The sequence below is a fragment of the Phyllostomus hastatus genome, unplaced genomic scaffold (genome assembly GCF_019186645.2).
Source record: "Phyllostomus hastatus isolate PE091 unplaced genomic scaffold, TTU_PhHast_1.1 phas_contig_196, whole genome shotgun sequence".
NCBI classification, from domain to species: Eukaryota; Metazoa; Chordata; class Mammalia; order Chiroptera; family Phyllostomidae; genus Phyllostomus; species Phyllostomus hastatus.
The window spans coordinates 25,347,482-25,361,428 of record NW_025333709.1 but is presented as its reverse complement, the minus strand read 5'-3'; the positions used below and the strand labels follow the sequence as shown (position 1 = coordinate 25,361,428).

General features: G+C 42.0%; 1 protein-coding gene across 9 annotated transcripts in view; it reads right to left on the bottom strand.

The window, feature by feature from the left end:
• Window positions 1–13,947, bottom strand: part of LIMCH1 (LIM and calponin homology domains 1) — a 315,721-nt gene that overhangs the window by 159,471 nt on the left and 142,303 nt on the right. For all 9 annotated transcript variants that reach the window (XM_045833958.1, XM_045833959.1, XM_045833960.1 and 6 more), the window contains exon 3: window positions 8,288–8,357. In XM_045833958.1, the coding sequence (XP_045689914.1) occupies window positions 8,288–8,357 (70 nt within the window). The remainder of the gene's footprint in view (window positions 1–8,287; window positions 8,358–13,947) is intronic.

Sequence of the window (13,947 nt, the reverse complement as noted above, 5' to 3'; positions counted from 1 at the left end):
GACGTATGTAGTGGGAGATAAACCTAGGCTGTAACCGCAGCTCAGGGAAAGCCTTGAATGCATTTCTAAGGCATTTGGATTGTTCTCCACAGGTGCTGGGCAGCCATGTAAAGCTGAATGGGAAGATGATGGACATGAGACAATCTGTACGTTCAGGAACCACCTGTGAAAACTGTTACAAGAGGCAGCACACAAACCATACGACTCAAGAGGCATCAAATACACTCAGCGTCCCCCAGGGTCACTTCCCCCATTCCACTGAGTGCAGGATTGAATGTCCCCAAGACCCTATGTGTTTTGTTGTTGTTTTTCCCGAAAGTCTCTTTTATGTCTCAGCCTACTAAAGTGCTAACCACCAGCCCTACTCTGGCTCAGCTCTGGCACTGAACTCGAGGGCAGCAAATTGAGCGTTTCTCCTGTGTGTGGTGTGGGAGGCCACTGAGGTTTTCTCACTGAGCCAGGGATGAAGATAAAGGAAAGTGTCATTAAATTCAATTTTGGCTGAGATTCTTCCCAAGGTCTATTCATTTCCCTCAGTGAAATGTACCTCCTTCACACAGAACACCACACAGCTACTGGTTTTTATTTGTTCCCCAAAGAAGAGCAAGGCCACCTCCAGAGTGGTCATGCAGCTATTAGCATGCATGACTGTACATGCAGCTGTTACAAGGAGCAGAGTGTGGCAGGAAAATATTCTGGGTGGGAAATTCTGCCGCTGAAGGAGAATTCCATGTCTGCCTCTTTCTGAGTCTTTGATGTTTTGTATCAGCATTACGGGTAAAGAGGGGATTGAAAGGAATGAGTCTAACTAGATTGATTTGCAACAGAAAAGTCTGAGGGTTAGCAGTGGCAGAGAAAGGGGTAACTGCAAGAAAGAGAAGAGCTAAGATTGCATGAGTCTAGAAGATTTTAGGTAGTTGGAGGTAGGGAGATATTTGAGGCAAGGTGGCAAGTGTGAGACTGCTGTGCATGTGTATATGAGACACACAGAGAGAGAGAGAGAGAGAGGGAGGGAAGGAGGGAGAAAGGGAGAGAGAGATTAAACAGAGAAAGAGAGAAAAGGGAGAGAGGAATGCATATTAGGAAGTGTTGCTCCATGTTATGAATGGAACCACTCTGACATTTGAAAGACCACAATAGAGATTTCTAATGTTCTCCTATTACTATCTTTGTTGAATGGCTGCATCATTGCCTGGGATGCTGAGATGGGGCCACACGGAGACTAATTTTATAGGGATAACAGTAGAAATATTAGCATTCTAGTGCCTTTTAAAATAGGTTGCTGCTTCAATTTGGTGAAAGTAATAGATCTTAAAAGAGAAGGGTGTAAGTTTGTCTTCCAAAAGACATATGAGATCTCCTTAGAGGTTGATGCCTCCAAGCCGAGGTTCAGGAGCTTAAGGTTCAATGGCACATTAAAAGGCATAATGCAGACAGTGTAACACAGTAGAAAAGGCACAGACTGTAGAGCTGGGCAAACCCAGGTCCAAATCTCATTCTGATTTTTGCAAAGCTGGTAACATTTCTTTGCACCTTTGTTTCCTGAGATATAGAGTAAAGACACAGTAATAGCTACATTGCAGGGCACTTGTAAAGTCTATGAAGGATGATCTACTGCATGTGATACATGGTAGGTGTTTAATATACCATGGGCATCATTGCGATAACTCATTGATGATAAAACCTCCGAACTCTCTCCTGGCCTAAAACAGTAATTTTAGCTAGAAGAGATACAGAGGCAGAGAACAGAACTTTGGACCAGCTTTTTGTAAGAGAAACTGTAAGATAAACTGTTGGAGGAAAGGTAAATGCTCTAGAAATTTTAAATGGAATTTGTAGGCTATAAACCTAAAATAAAAGACATTGATAAGTGTGAGCTCAGACACACAAGAGCTAATCTTCAGTTAGCATTTGCACGAAACCGCTTCTTAGCAGGTAGACACCCCAACCAAACGCGTGGGACTCAAGCACACTGCCTTGTCACCGTTCTAAAATTATAAAGTTTGCGTAAAGGCCTTTCGCTCCCGCTACTCAGTTTTCAACAGCTTCATATATTCGCCTTTTACCCAGACAATACATTTTATCTTTTCATAGCGTGGAAACCTCTACTGCCTTTTTACCATTTCCCCTCCTCGGACCCCCCTCACACAAGGGACCGTCAACTGCTCTGGGGTCAGTTTCATAAAGTGAAGCAGGTACCTTTCGAAAGCTTCCTAAAGTCTACAGAGTTTATATCAAGTTACGTTTTTTATCCACTTCAGGGAGCTCATCTCTAAAAGTAATTGAACTTTTATATTTTGATTAAAGAAAAATACATCCCTTTTTTTAAAGTAGAAGCTTTTGAGTGGGTTAGAGTCACTAAATAGCAGGGGAATTCTACCAGGTACGTTCCGGCCACATCCCGCTGAGCCGCAGCCAGCATCCAACTCCCAGCCTCTGCCAGGCTGGGAGACATTCCGTGAAGGGAGGCCTTTCACAGAGCTCGGAAAGATACTTTGAAATATCTTTCAAAAGGAAAGGGAAAAAAGGAGAAAAAAAATGATGAACTCAAAGTTTCCCCCTCCTTCTCACACGAGATAAAATAATGTCATTTACACGTGTCCCACGGTCAGCTGGAAACACCTGTGAGTCACACAACTAGGAAAGGGGTGGCCAGGGCTTTGGAGGCATCTTAGCTTTTACGATTTCTGTGGCTTTGGGCAACTAATTCCTGTGTGTGTGTGTATCTAAGATGCCCTTTCAGCTGTAGAATTCTCTTTTTCGCAGATGGCCTTTACGCTCCTGGATTCACATGCAAGATCAAGCAAATATTCAGTGATAGCTCTAGGCAAGTTCAGCCCCCAAGGGCAGAATCCCCAAATATCATCTACTTCCAATTATCCCTTACATGTGTGCGCACACACACACACATACACACACACACACACAATGGCTATTCCAATTAAAACCTGGGCTAAAGGAAGTTTCATTACAAAATTCATATTGTGAGCAAGAATTGCAGACACTTATGTTTCTTACACACGGTCTAAAGTTTCTGGAATTGAACAGTTTAGCATGATCTCTGATGACCATTAAATTGAGTTTCAGGATGTGGCTTGATTGTGCAACACTAAGGAACTGGCAGACTAAAGGGTAGGCAGCGTTTTTTTTAAAGTTTTTTGGTAGGCCAAAACCGAAATTTGAGGTCTTTTTCTCTGGCAATAGCTAACAGTATCACTAACACCTAAAAAAGAATGCAAGCATCTGCAGGCAGTCACCGCGCGGCTTCATGTGTCAGCAATCGTTACAGAAGAAACCCAGACCCGGATCCGGGGTCTTTGCATTCTTGCCAGGAAATGATTTTCAACTACTTTGTTTTAACACCTTCACCCCTGAATTCTTTGTAACCACAGCTCAACTCAGGAGCTAAAATACACCTATTCATGCCTTGGTAAACTCTACACGTGTTTACAATTTGGGATGGCTACGTGAAAACACACTTTCCTACTTATCTTCAAGTCAAGCAGCTGGGCCATCCTAATGGATTCTTCTCAACACTAGGCCATTAGGGCTCACGGCCTCGGGTTCCAGGCATGGTCAACTCCCCGGTGCTGTGTCTTAGATCTCCGTGGCCCAGACCCCTGAGGACTCTTGGTCAGTGGATGGTCAGTGGCCTGTCAACCCCCTGCCAAAGTAGAAACCAACGTAGGTCCTGACAGTCACAAAAGCAGGAGGAAGAAAATGTCATGTAAAGAACACACTCACATAAAGGGCTGCATCTGTACTAACATGAAGATGGTCTCCATCTTCCAACGCACTGCCAATTTGAGGTCCCCCATCCACTCAAAAAGAAGAGACTTAATCCCTAACTTTCTATGTTATAAATTTTCAGGCCTACCAAAAAGTTGCGAGAGCAGGACCATGACAATTGTACACTCCGTATTCAGATCCAACACCTCACCACATTTCCCTCCTCGATCCCTCCCTCCCTCCGTTTTTCTCCCTGTCTCCCACCCTCCCCCTTTGTCCATGTGTGGGTGTGCGTAAAACAATACACTATAAGCACAGACTTCTTTTTGCTGAACAATTTGAAAACTAGTTGGACATATTGTGATACTTCATCTCTAAATTCTCCAGCTTGCGCATCTGCCAACATCAAGAGCATTCCCCAATACACGCAACTATTTCTGACAAGATCGTTACTACACAAAGGAAATCCAATGAGAGAATACTATTATCTAGTATTTGATCCACATGCAGATGTCCCCATTGTCCCAATAATGTCTATTATAGCTGTTCGTTCTCAATCAGGGATCACACATGGCCTTTGGCTGTCAGGGCACCTTGTCTCCTTAGTCACCTTTGACCTGAAACCATATTCTAGGCTTTGAGGGTGGGGAGGTGTCTTCACTGACACTGACAGTGTTAAAGAGGGAAGGCCAGCTGTTTTAGGTATGTCCTTCGGTTTAGATTTGTCTGACTGTTTCCTCAGAAGTGGATTCAGGCGGACTATTTTGGCAGATGTTCTATCATGACGGTGCTGGGACCTCTTAGTGCGTCAATGGGACACCTGCCATCATTCGAACCCATGAAGGGTGTCGACAAGACTGATCACAGCAAATTGACTGCTTAAAACTACAATGTCTTAACATGGATACTAAGCCATTTGCACGCCTTCATTTTAAACTGTTAACAACAGTTGTTCAAACTCTTACTCCTTGATAGCATACTCAACCAGCTATCGTTTATCTAACATACTAACTCATCTGCTCCTAAACCCAGAAATGCTAACTCCATTCTATAACAAAAGATAATATGAACCTTAAATACTCAAGACTTCACCAAGAAGGTGGTTTTGCACTGGGTCTAGATAAATAAATAAGATTTTGTCAAGAAGAGCAGGGGGAGAGTATTACACTCCCAAGAAGTATCATGAGAAAGGCATCATGCCCGAGAGTAAATAACGTTTGAGGAATTGGGAGCTGACTATAATCAGCCAGGCAAGAGATGAGAAAGGTCTGCTTTAGGCCTTGTCTAGTGGCCAGAGAAATGTGAAGAAGTAGGCAGACTGGAGGAAGTTATCAAAATCTCTAAAAGCGAAACTGGGGCAACTGCCTGTCTATGCTACCTTTACTGATACAGGGAAATAGGAGGGGCAGGAGTGGTCACTGAAGTTTGAGTTCAACATGTTAAGTTTGAGATGCTGCTAGGACATTCAGATGGAGCTGTCCAACACAGAGAACAAGGGGTCTGCAGTTCAGGTGAGGGGTCATGATCTGGGTCGATGCTATGATGAGCTGAAGTCATGAAGAAGACAAGAAAATGGGTGTGGACAGGGAACAGTCAGTAGGTTTGGAGAGAGGAGCCTGGAAGAACATTCACGGAATGGGATACAAGGAGAAAGGTGGTAAGGTAAGTCTACTTCTTGTCAAGACCCCAACTAGCACACTGGTTTTTGGAAACTTTGATCTGAAAGTAATGGAAAGACAGGGAAAGACTTTGACCAGATTTGCAAATTCAGGACATTAGTAAATGACGGTAATTAACTATTCTTAGGTAAAGATTTTTTAGACTAAAGATAACTTCACTGTGTGTGTTTTAAACAACACTAAGCAATGAGCCCAACTGTTACACTATTTACCTGGAGGTAGTATCAGATTCCATGGGTTAGGGCTCAGTCCCACAGGACGGCCCTCACTGCAAATGGCAATTACAGGTCCAGGTTATCACCTGTACTTCTGACCAGCTGACTGTTAGTCAGAGGTTCGAGTGACCCTCTCCTTGGGTTTGATTAATTTGCTCCAGTGGCTGACAGTGAAACATGTACTTATGTTAACCAGTTTCTTATCAAGGATAGCATAAAAGATACAGATGAAGAGCCAGATTTAAAAAAGTATACAGAGCAATGTCTGTGGGAAAAAACATGGAGCTTCCATGCTTTCCAGGCACGCTACTCTCCCCAAATTTCCACAGCCTCAGCAGCCTGGAATCTCTCTGGCCCCATCCTTTTGGGGTTTTATGAAGACTTTATTATAATACATAAGCATGATTGATTAAATCATTGGTCAGCAGTGACTGAATTCAATCTCAGCCCCCTCTCCCCTTCCAGAGGTGGGGGATGGGGTGGGACGGAAAGTTCCAACCCTCTAATCACCTGGTTGGTTTCCCTGGCAACCAGCCTCCAGCCTTGGGGGAGGGGGACTTTCCAAAAGTCACCTCATTGACATTAACCCAGGTGTGGTTGAATGGGGCTTGCTCTGGATAGAAACGTACACCTTTAACCTTCACGTAACTGAAGCTATTTCAGGAACCAGTGACAAAAAAACAAATATTATTAGATGATGCTCCCATTGCTTCTGTTGCTTAGGAAATCCAAGGGTTTTAAGAGCTCTGTGCCAGAAGCAGACAAAGAGTAAATATATATTTCATATTATAAATCATAGCATCGCATTAACAGATGGGTAAGGAGAATATACAGAAGAAGGTCAGTGGGGAAATGGTAGCTGGAAAAGGGCAAGGAAAAGGGAAAACGATGAAAAGGACAAAGAAGAAAGAAAATTCAAGTGAAGAAGGAAAGAGGAGAAACAAAAGTGAAGGATATAAATGGAGGAAAGCAACCAAGGCCCCCCTGCAATCTTAAACTGCCCGCCTGCTCCAAAGTTGAGGCAATGTATAAAAAAGAACATTTGAGCTACAATAAGCAATGATATAAAGGTCAACACACATATACCAACCCTTAGTTTTACTAAAATTATTTATGATTCACATTTTAAAGTAAGGGTTCAAAATTCTTTTCTCTGTAGCTTCTGGTCTCAGAGCAGCTTGCTTCTTTCTGTTCCTGTGGATTTTACCAGACCCCTTTTCCTGCGTGTTTTGTTCCTATAACATTCACCCCCTGAGGGCTGGAGCTGCCACAGGCCTGGGGCCAAACAGAAGTTCATCTGTACCATTAAGACTATGGCCTTAACATTCGGAAGAGATGGATTTAATAAAAAGCTTTAAAATGATCTATTACATATTAATATATGCAACATATAATATACATCTATAGATGGGTTATTCATAGAATTTTCAAATTCATTCCTTCCAAGCCTATCTACCTAGTTATCTATTAACTTACTTGGTAACATGATGCTGACAAAGTTGGAAGGATTTTTAATGACTAATCATTAACCTACTACTAACCAGTATGGGAAATAGAATGCATTCACAGAAATAGTAATTCTTACAAGAAAAAACGATCCATTACATTCAACTTGCTAGAACCATGTACTTATTACCATGACCCTCACAGTTCCCAAACACAATTGGGTTTTTTTCAATGTCTATTTTCAATTAGTTATCATGATATGGCTATAAAACTTCTTAACAATCAGTAAGGTCACAGTAGGAGCCTGCCTAAATTCTTGACATTTTTCTCATTGTTTTCTGCAAAACTGCATGCAGAGGAGGCAGTCATAATAGAAACAGTCAGCGAGCCGTCACCAGGGCACACACACCCTCGGCTTTCTGTGCACACGACTTGCATGTGCAGGTGCTCATACACATGCAGGTGCCAAGTGCCTTCCAAAACTGAGGTGTGTCTGCCCTCCTGATCTTCCACCTTTTCCCCTTCTTTTACACAAAAGGCAACACCAATTAAATAATTAAAATTAGTTGCCAAGAATTATGAACATGTCAATGCATGAAAAAAAAATCCTGCTCCTGACCGTATGCAAACACGTGAGTTTCTCAGTTTTGGGTGTGGGTGGGTTCAGAGGGCAAGGGCTTTTGCTTCAGCAGCTCTCCAGATGACATTAGGGTCATCTTAGTGTCCCCTGTGTCTTTAGAAGAGTCAGTCCACAAATGTGGCATTTAAACACAAATAGACTTTTAAGATTAAAAACAGCAATTTATCACGAAAGTGCTGCTTGGTAATCATGAAATCCTCTTTCTCTCTACCTCTTTGCCCACCCCCACCCCATTCCAGGGGAATGCAGTGAACGCTGAAATGAGAAACCATAATTACGATCACATTCCTGCCCCAGGGTCAGCCTAATTATCCACCTCTCAACCCGAAACAAATTTACCCCTTTAAAAATAAAGGCCCTTATCACTCATGGGAAAAATACAAACAAAGATTAAGATGACATTTACTCATAACTGCAACCTTTCATTTTTAAGTGACCTCTTAGCTTAATGGCTTCAATGCATTCTCATTCAAGTGCAATATATATTGCAAGGGAGAATTATAATAAATGGCGCTGTCATGACCCTGAGGTTAGAGCAAAGGAATATTGGAAAATAAATCTCAATTCTGGATACTCACCAATCCTGCAATGGGGGTAGGCAATCTATTGATCTTTTTAACAAGTCCTGGCTTTATAGCATTCAGCAACCTGTCGTGGAAAAGGCAGAATGTCAAATGAGACATAAACCAAGATGGATCACACAAATCACCTTTATCCAGGGCTATATAGTTAAATTGCTGAATAAGAAAAGCAGTGAATTTAAAGCATGTGGTAAATCTCAATAATCTACGAGCCTTAGTGCATACAGGTGAAGAGCTTTGCCAACATCGAGTTTGTCCGTGACAGGTGAAGTGCTGGAATTTGGAAATGTTGGCAGGGGAAAGGTTGGAGACTGAGAGATGCTTCGGGGGAAAGGACAAACATGGGAAGGGGGGGGAGGCTGGGAGGGATTGTCTAGGATGGGAGCCAGGTATTACTACCTAGGCAGGGTGTGGCCCCAATTCTCCTGGCCGAGGCAGGGTCTTCCCTGGGATGCATGCACGAAGTTCAGAGACCCACATCTATCTTCCCAAATAATTTGCCAAGACTCACTACCTCCAGGCACTCTTGCTCTTTGAGGAGAGTAGCTTGTTAAGTGTGATCAAGCCTGCCTTAAGAAAGGGAAGAATACATTTAGCAAGAGGTTAACCAATCACGTCCTGAAGATTTTAAACAAAGCTGACCACAAATCCCTAGGTACAAAAGATGCATGAGAAAAATATCTTGGGGGTAAAAATGGTAACACAACAAAGGGGATGCAAGAGAAAAAAAGTATAATGACCTGTATTTTGCCATGTAAAATGCACACCCATGTTGTTGACCCAAATTTTCAGGAAAAAAAATCTCTTGTTTTAATTTTTTAATTTGATTTTTAATTTATTTAGATATTTGTTTTTTGTATTATAAGGGGATTTTAGCATTTGTGTTTGAACATATATGGTACAAGAAAGTTTATGTAATAAATAATTACAAAACACAAGAACAGACACAAGGTATTTCAAGTACTTCCTATGTGTGATGGCAAAAAATTTGCACAAAAAGTATGTATCACATATGGCAAAATATGGTCCTTGTCTTCAGAAAACACCAATTCAGAGTAAAAAGAAAGAAAAAAAAGCAACTTGTAAAACTAAAATAGGGTTGGCACCGGGCTGACACTGTGGAATGTAGCATTTGCAAGCGAGGTTATTCGTAAAGGGAAAACTGGAGGTCAGGAAGGGCTGCAGAACTAGAGCATTTATTCCCATGTTCAGGAATTCAAGGAGAGGCAGTCAGGTAACTTATCTCAGGCTGCAGTGTAAAGAGAAACTTGGGGCAGGAACTTCCTATGATCCAGGGGTCAGCAAGCTCTAATCCATGGGCCAAATTTGGCCCAATACCTGTTTTACTGGAAAACAGCTATGCCCGTTCACTTACATGGTGTCTATTGATGCATTTGCACAGGGCTGAGTAGTTACGACAGAGAACATATGGTCCAGGAAGCATGCAGTTTTTACTAGTGGGCCCTTTATAGAAGAAGTTTGCCAACCTCTATTACACAGGCAAACTTCGCAGATACTGCAGGTTCTATTACACAGGCAAACTTCGCAGATACTGCAGGTTCGGTTCCAGACCACCGCAATAAAGTGACCATTGCAATGAAATCAGTCCAAATCTTTTTGCTGGTGGAGGGTCTTGCCTTCAATTTATAACAAACTCAACATCAGTGAAGCACAGCAAAATGAAGCGCAATAAAACGAGGTGTGCCTATAAATCATGCAATCCGAGATTACAATCAATTGTGAAGAATCTGTCCTTAATAGATTTCTACAAATCTATAATAACAAAAGATTCTTTGAAATAGTTTGATGGTTAGTCTTGAATGCAGCCTATATTTCACTTTGACACCACTATGCATTGCTATATTAAGAAACGTCCCTACAGTAGTTATGACCGACAGGGTGTTCTGTGTTTTCACCAAGGACTTTGCATTTTCCTGGTAACTTTCACTGCTATTCCAACGTGCTGCCACCAACGGATGACACTGGAGAGGACACATGCCTGCCTGCCCACCAAGATGGAGTGCTTTTCATGAACGCACTGAGTTTTAACCATGAACTTAGTCTTTTTTGAAAAGTGTTTGTTTATAACTCTATTTGAAATTATTATACCTTGTTTATAACTTAAGTTGGAAGGCAACTTGTACGTGCTTTGCCCTTCACAGTTTAGGAAACTGAGGGCTGAGAAAGCGGATGCCCAATGATGAAGAATGAGGAACTGGCCCAGAGCGGGCGAGTGGCCCCGCCGGCCCCGCACCCAGGCTTGCGGAGTCTGCACGCATGCGCCCTAACACAGGGTTCCCGTCCCACGTCTCGCGGCTTCAGATACACAGATAGAGATGATGTCTCCAAAGCAGTTTTAAATGTACAGAATTGTAAAGATACATGACTCTTCTCACTAGTTCTTAACAATGTCATGTTAAACTGGATTTTAAAATACTATTTGTGCACAGCGTTGGTCATTCAAAAGAAATCAAAAGGATATTCGGTAAACCGCAAGTCTTGCTGTCACCCCGGTCCCACAAGGCCCCAGAAGGAAACCTTAAAGACCTTCCAAGGAAAATGTATAATGATACATATTTTTTTTTAAAAAAAAGACAGATGTATCATGTATTATACACTGTCCTACACCTTGTCTTTCTCCCTAATGATACGTCTTGGAAGCTGAACAATTTGCCTTGAAGAGTGTACCTTATGGATCCATGTGGGCCTGTGTCCTTTCCAGCGGCTGTGCCTGCAGACAGACAGGGCTGGTGGGAGGGCGAGGGCACTGGCTGGGAGTCCAGCCAACCGAAGCCAACACCCGGCTGGCCCTCACTGGGCTTGTTACTTCAGGCAGGTCCACTAGTCTCAGTGTTCTCATCCGTAATATGGAAAGGTAATGGCACCAATTGCATGGGTGTCGCCGAGACTTCAATGTGACAAAACATGCAAGAAGCTAGCATACAGCCTGGTGCACACTAAGTTCTCTAGATAAATGTTTCTCTACATTTGTGTGTGCTTATAGTAATTCAATTCACAGCATTTCAGATCAACCACTTTCTCTAATATTTGAGACATTTCTAGTGAAACAATAAAATACTACTGTCACCAGATATTCCCAAGCTTTTTGCTAATTAACCAAAGCAGGGAAAATAACAAACACCCTTCCCCCCCCAAAAAATTGGAAGTTAGAAATCACCTTTTAAAGAGGCACTCTTTTTTATCATCTATATCTGAAACTTGTATTAAAAATTTTAGTATCGTGGCTCCACCAAGTCCTCTTTTATACATGTTTTTATTTTAAGCAGTCTTAAATACCCCACTATATTCATCATTTGTACACTCATACTTGTATGGAAGAAATCTTTCCTGTCACATGAAGTTGTAAAAAAAAGCCAACTATAATGCTAGAGTATAATTAAAAGAGCAAGAAAAATCTATGATATCTATCAACATTTTTAACCACATATTAAAAAAATAAAAAGCCGAAGTGCTCTTAAACATTTGGAATACTTTCAAGACCAAGACAGGTGTGTGTTTTCATACAAACACTGCCCCAGTCTCATGCAGAGTTTACAAAACACAACAATAAAAGATAACATTGAATTCACATTGCAGAAATGCCCAACACCTGCTTTTCTTGTGTTCTGCATTAGACTGAGGGCATTTTTTTATATAATAGGAGTCAAGTGAGAAAGTTTCACAGAACAGCTACAAGTAAGAGTCAAGGCCACTCACTTGCAATTTTACTAAAAAACACTATTGCCTTCCTGTGCAAATTAAAATATGAGTATTTTCAATAAATACTTAATGATGACATGCTTTAAAGCAATGACATTTGATGTTTGCAACCCTTCTGAGACACACTGTCCTTCAACTGCCTTGTCCATACAGACAGGCCGTGCATCCTCTCCACCCCTTCTGCAGAAGAAGAGACTGGGCCCTGACCGGATGCGAGGGCTCCCCCAGAGACGTGCCCAGCTAGTTTGCAGAGACAGTCTTCATGTCTTAGGCCAGTCATTTTAATCTGTAACTTGGTTCTTGAGAAAATGCAGCTTTAGTGTGTAAGCAAAACATAAATCAATACACACACACCCCCCCCAAACAAAAACTGTCTAAATATAATGGGATAATATCCACAGCAGATGGGAATGAAAAGAAAATGGAAGAGGATGTCTGCTGGCAGATGGGTAAGTATAAGACTCATCAGATCTGAATTTGCTCTATGGGTGATCTCCCACCTCATCGTCAGGGACTGCAGAGAATGCAAGGTGGCCATTCATCCCCACTGAGCAGAACCCCACACCAATGTCCCACCTGGTCTGTGCTCCCCAAAACCTGTAGCTAGAAGGCCTGACCGAGTAATTTGCTCTCTCTGTCTGTTAACAGATTATCTTTGTTCTCATCTAATGACATTTCTGGGAGACCGGCATAATTCTATGCAACAAAAAAATTAAACATCTGTAGTCATTCACATTGTATTCACATGTCATTTGCATGAACTATACTCACAACTACAAACAAAAATAAAGATAATTAAAAATACCGATGTGAGGCCTGATTAGGATGAAATATTTTGTGATATTTTATTTACCCAGCAGTTATTTATCAAGGCCTGCTGTGTGCTGCGCACAGTTCTAGGCCCAGGGGAGGCAGCAGCGAGCAAGACAAGCCCAGGTCCTGCTCTTCCGAATGTATCATCTTGGTCAACTTATCGACTTATCACGTGATGTCTACTTAAAGGTGCAGCAGTGGGAGGGACAGAAAATAAACAGGCAGATAAAAGAGAAGAAAATTTCAGGTCACATAAGCACTGGGAAGACAAGCACCGTAAAGGTCAGGCAGGTGGCACTTCAGTCGGGTGGTCAGAAGGCTGCTCTGGGAGGTAACATTTGAGAAAAAAATGGAATGACTATGAAGGTACTGGCCAAGGAGAGATTAAAGACAAGAGTCTCTGGTGGACTGGACAGTTAGCAGAAAGGCCTGAAGGAAGGAGTGGGCTCGGTACATTCAAACGCCAATGTAGCCAAGCAGAGAGAGTGAAAGGGGGAGACATATCACATGAGAGCCAGGGTGTAAGCGATATCCAGGCCCCGGTGAGGTGTCTAATTATTTCCTAAATACAATGCACTCGGAAGTACATCTAAAGATTTGAAAGAGATTGAGATACTCTGATTCATCATTTCAAATTCCCACTGCATGCAAATAGATAAAACATAAATTTATAACTAGTTTCATATATAAAGCTTTTGCTTATTAAAATATGGGTATCGGAAAGCATAGACAAATATCACACATAACTTATAACACTCAGCTTCATGAAGAGGAGGGCACAATGAATCTGGATTAAGTGGTCAAGGTTTTAACAGGTGAATCCAACGCAAGGTAACGATAAGCTACTCTACTGGGATGTGGCTTGATCAGAGCCACAGTTTTCCCTTGAATAAAATGAGGATTTGAAAAACACACACACACACACACATCTTCCACCCAGGACTGTGGTGAGGAGAGAATGGGACAATGTGTTGCTGGTGTTTGGTAAACGGAAGCTTGCACATTGACACTCATGTAATATACTGAGCATGTCCCTTTTTGCTAGGTAAGCGCAAGTTATTTTAGTTTTAGCTTTTCCACTGGCCAGCTGCCAAAGACTAAAAGAAGTTTCCCTTATTTTCTTT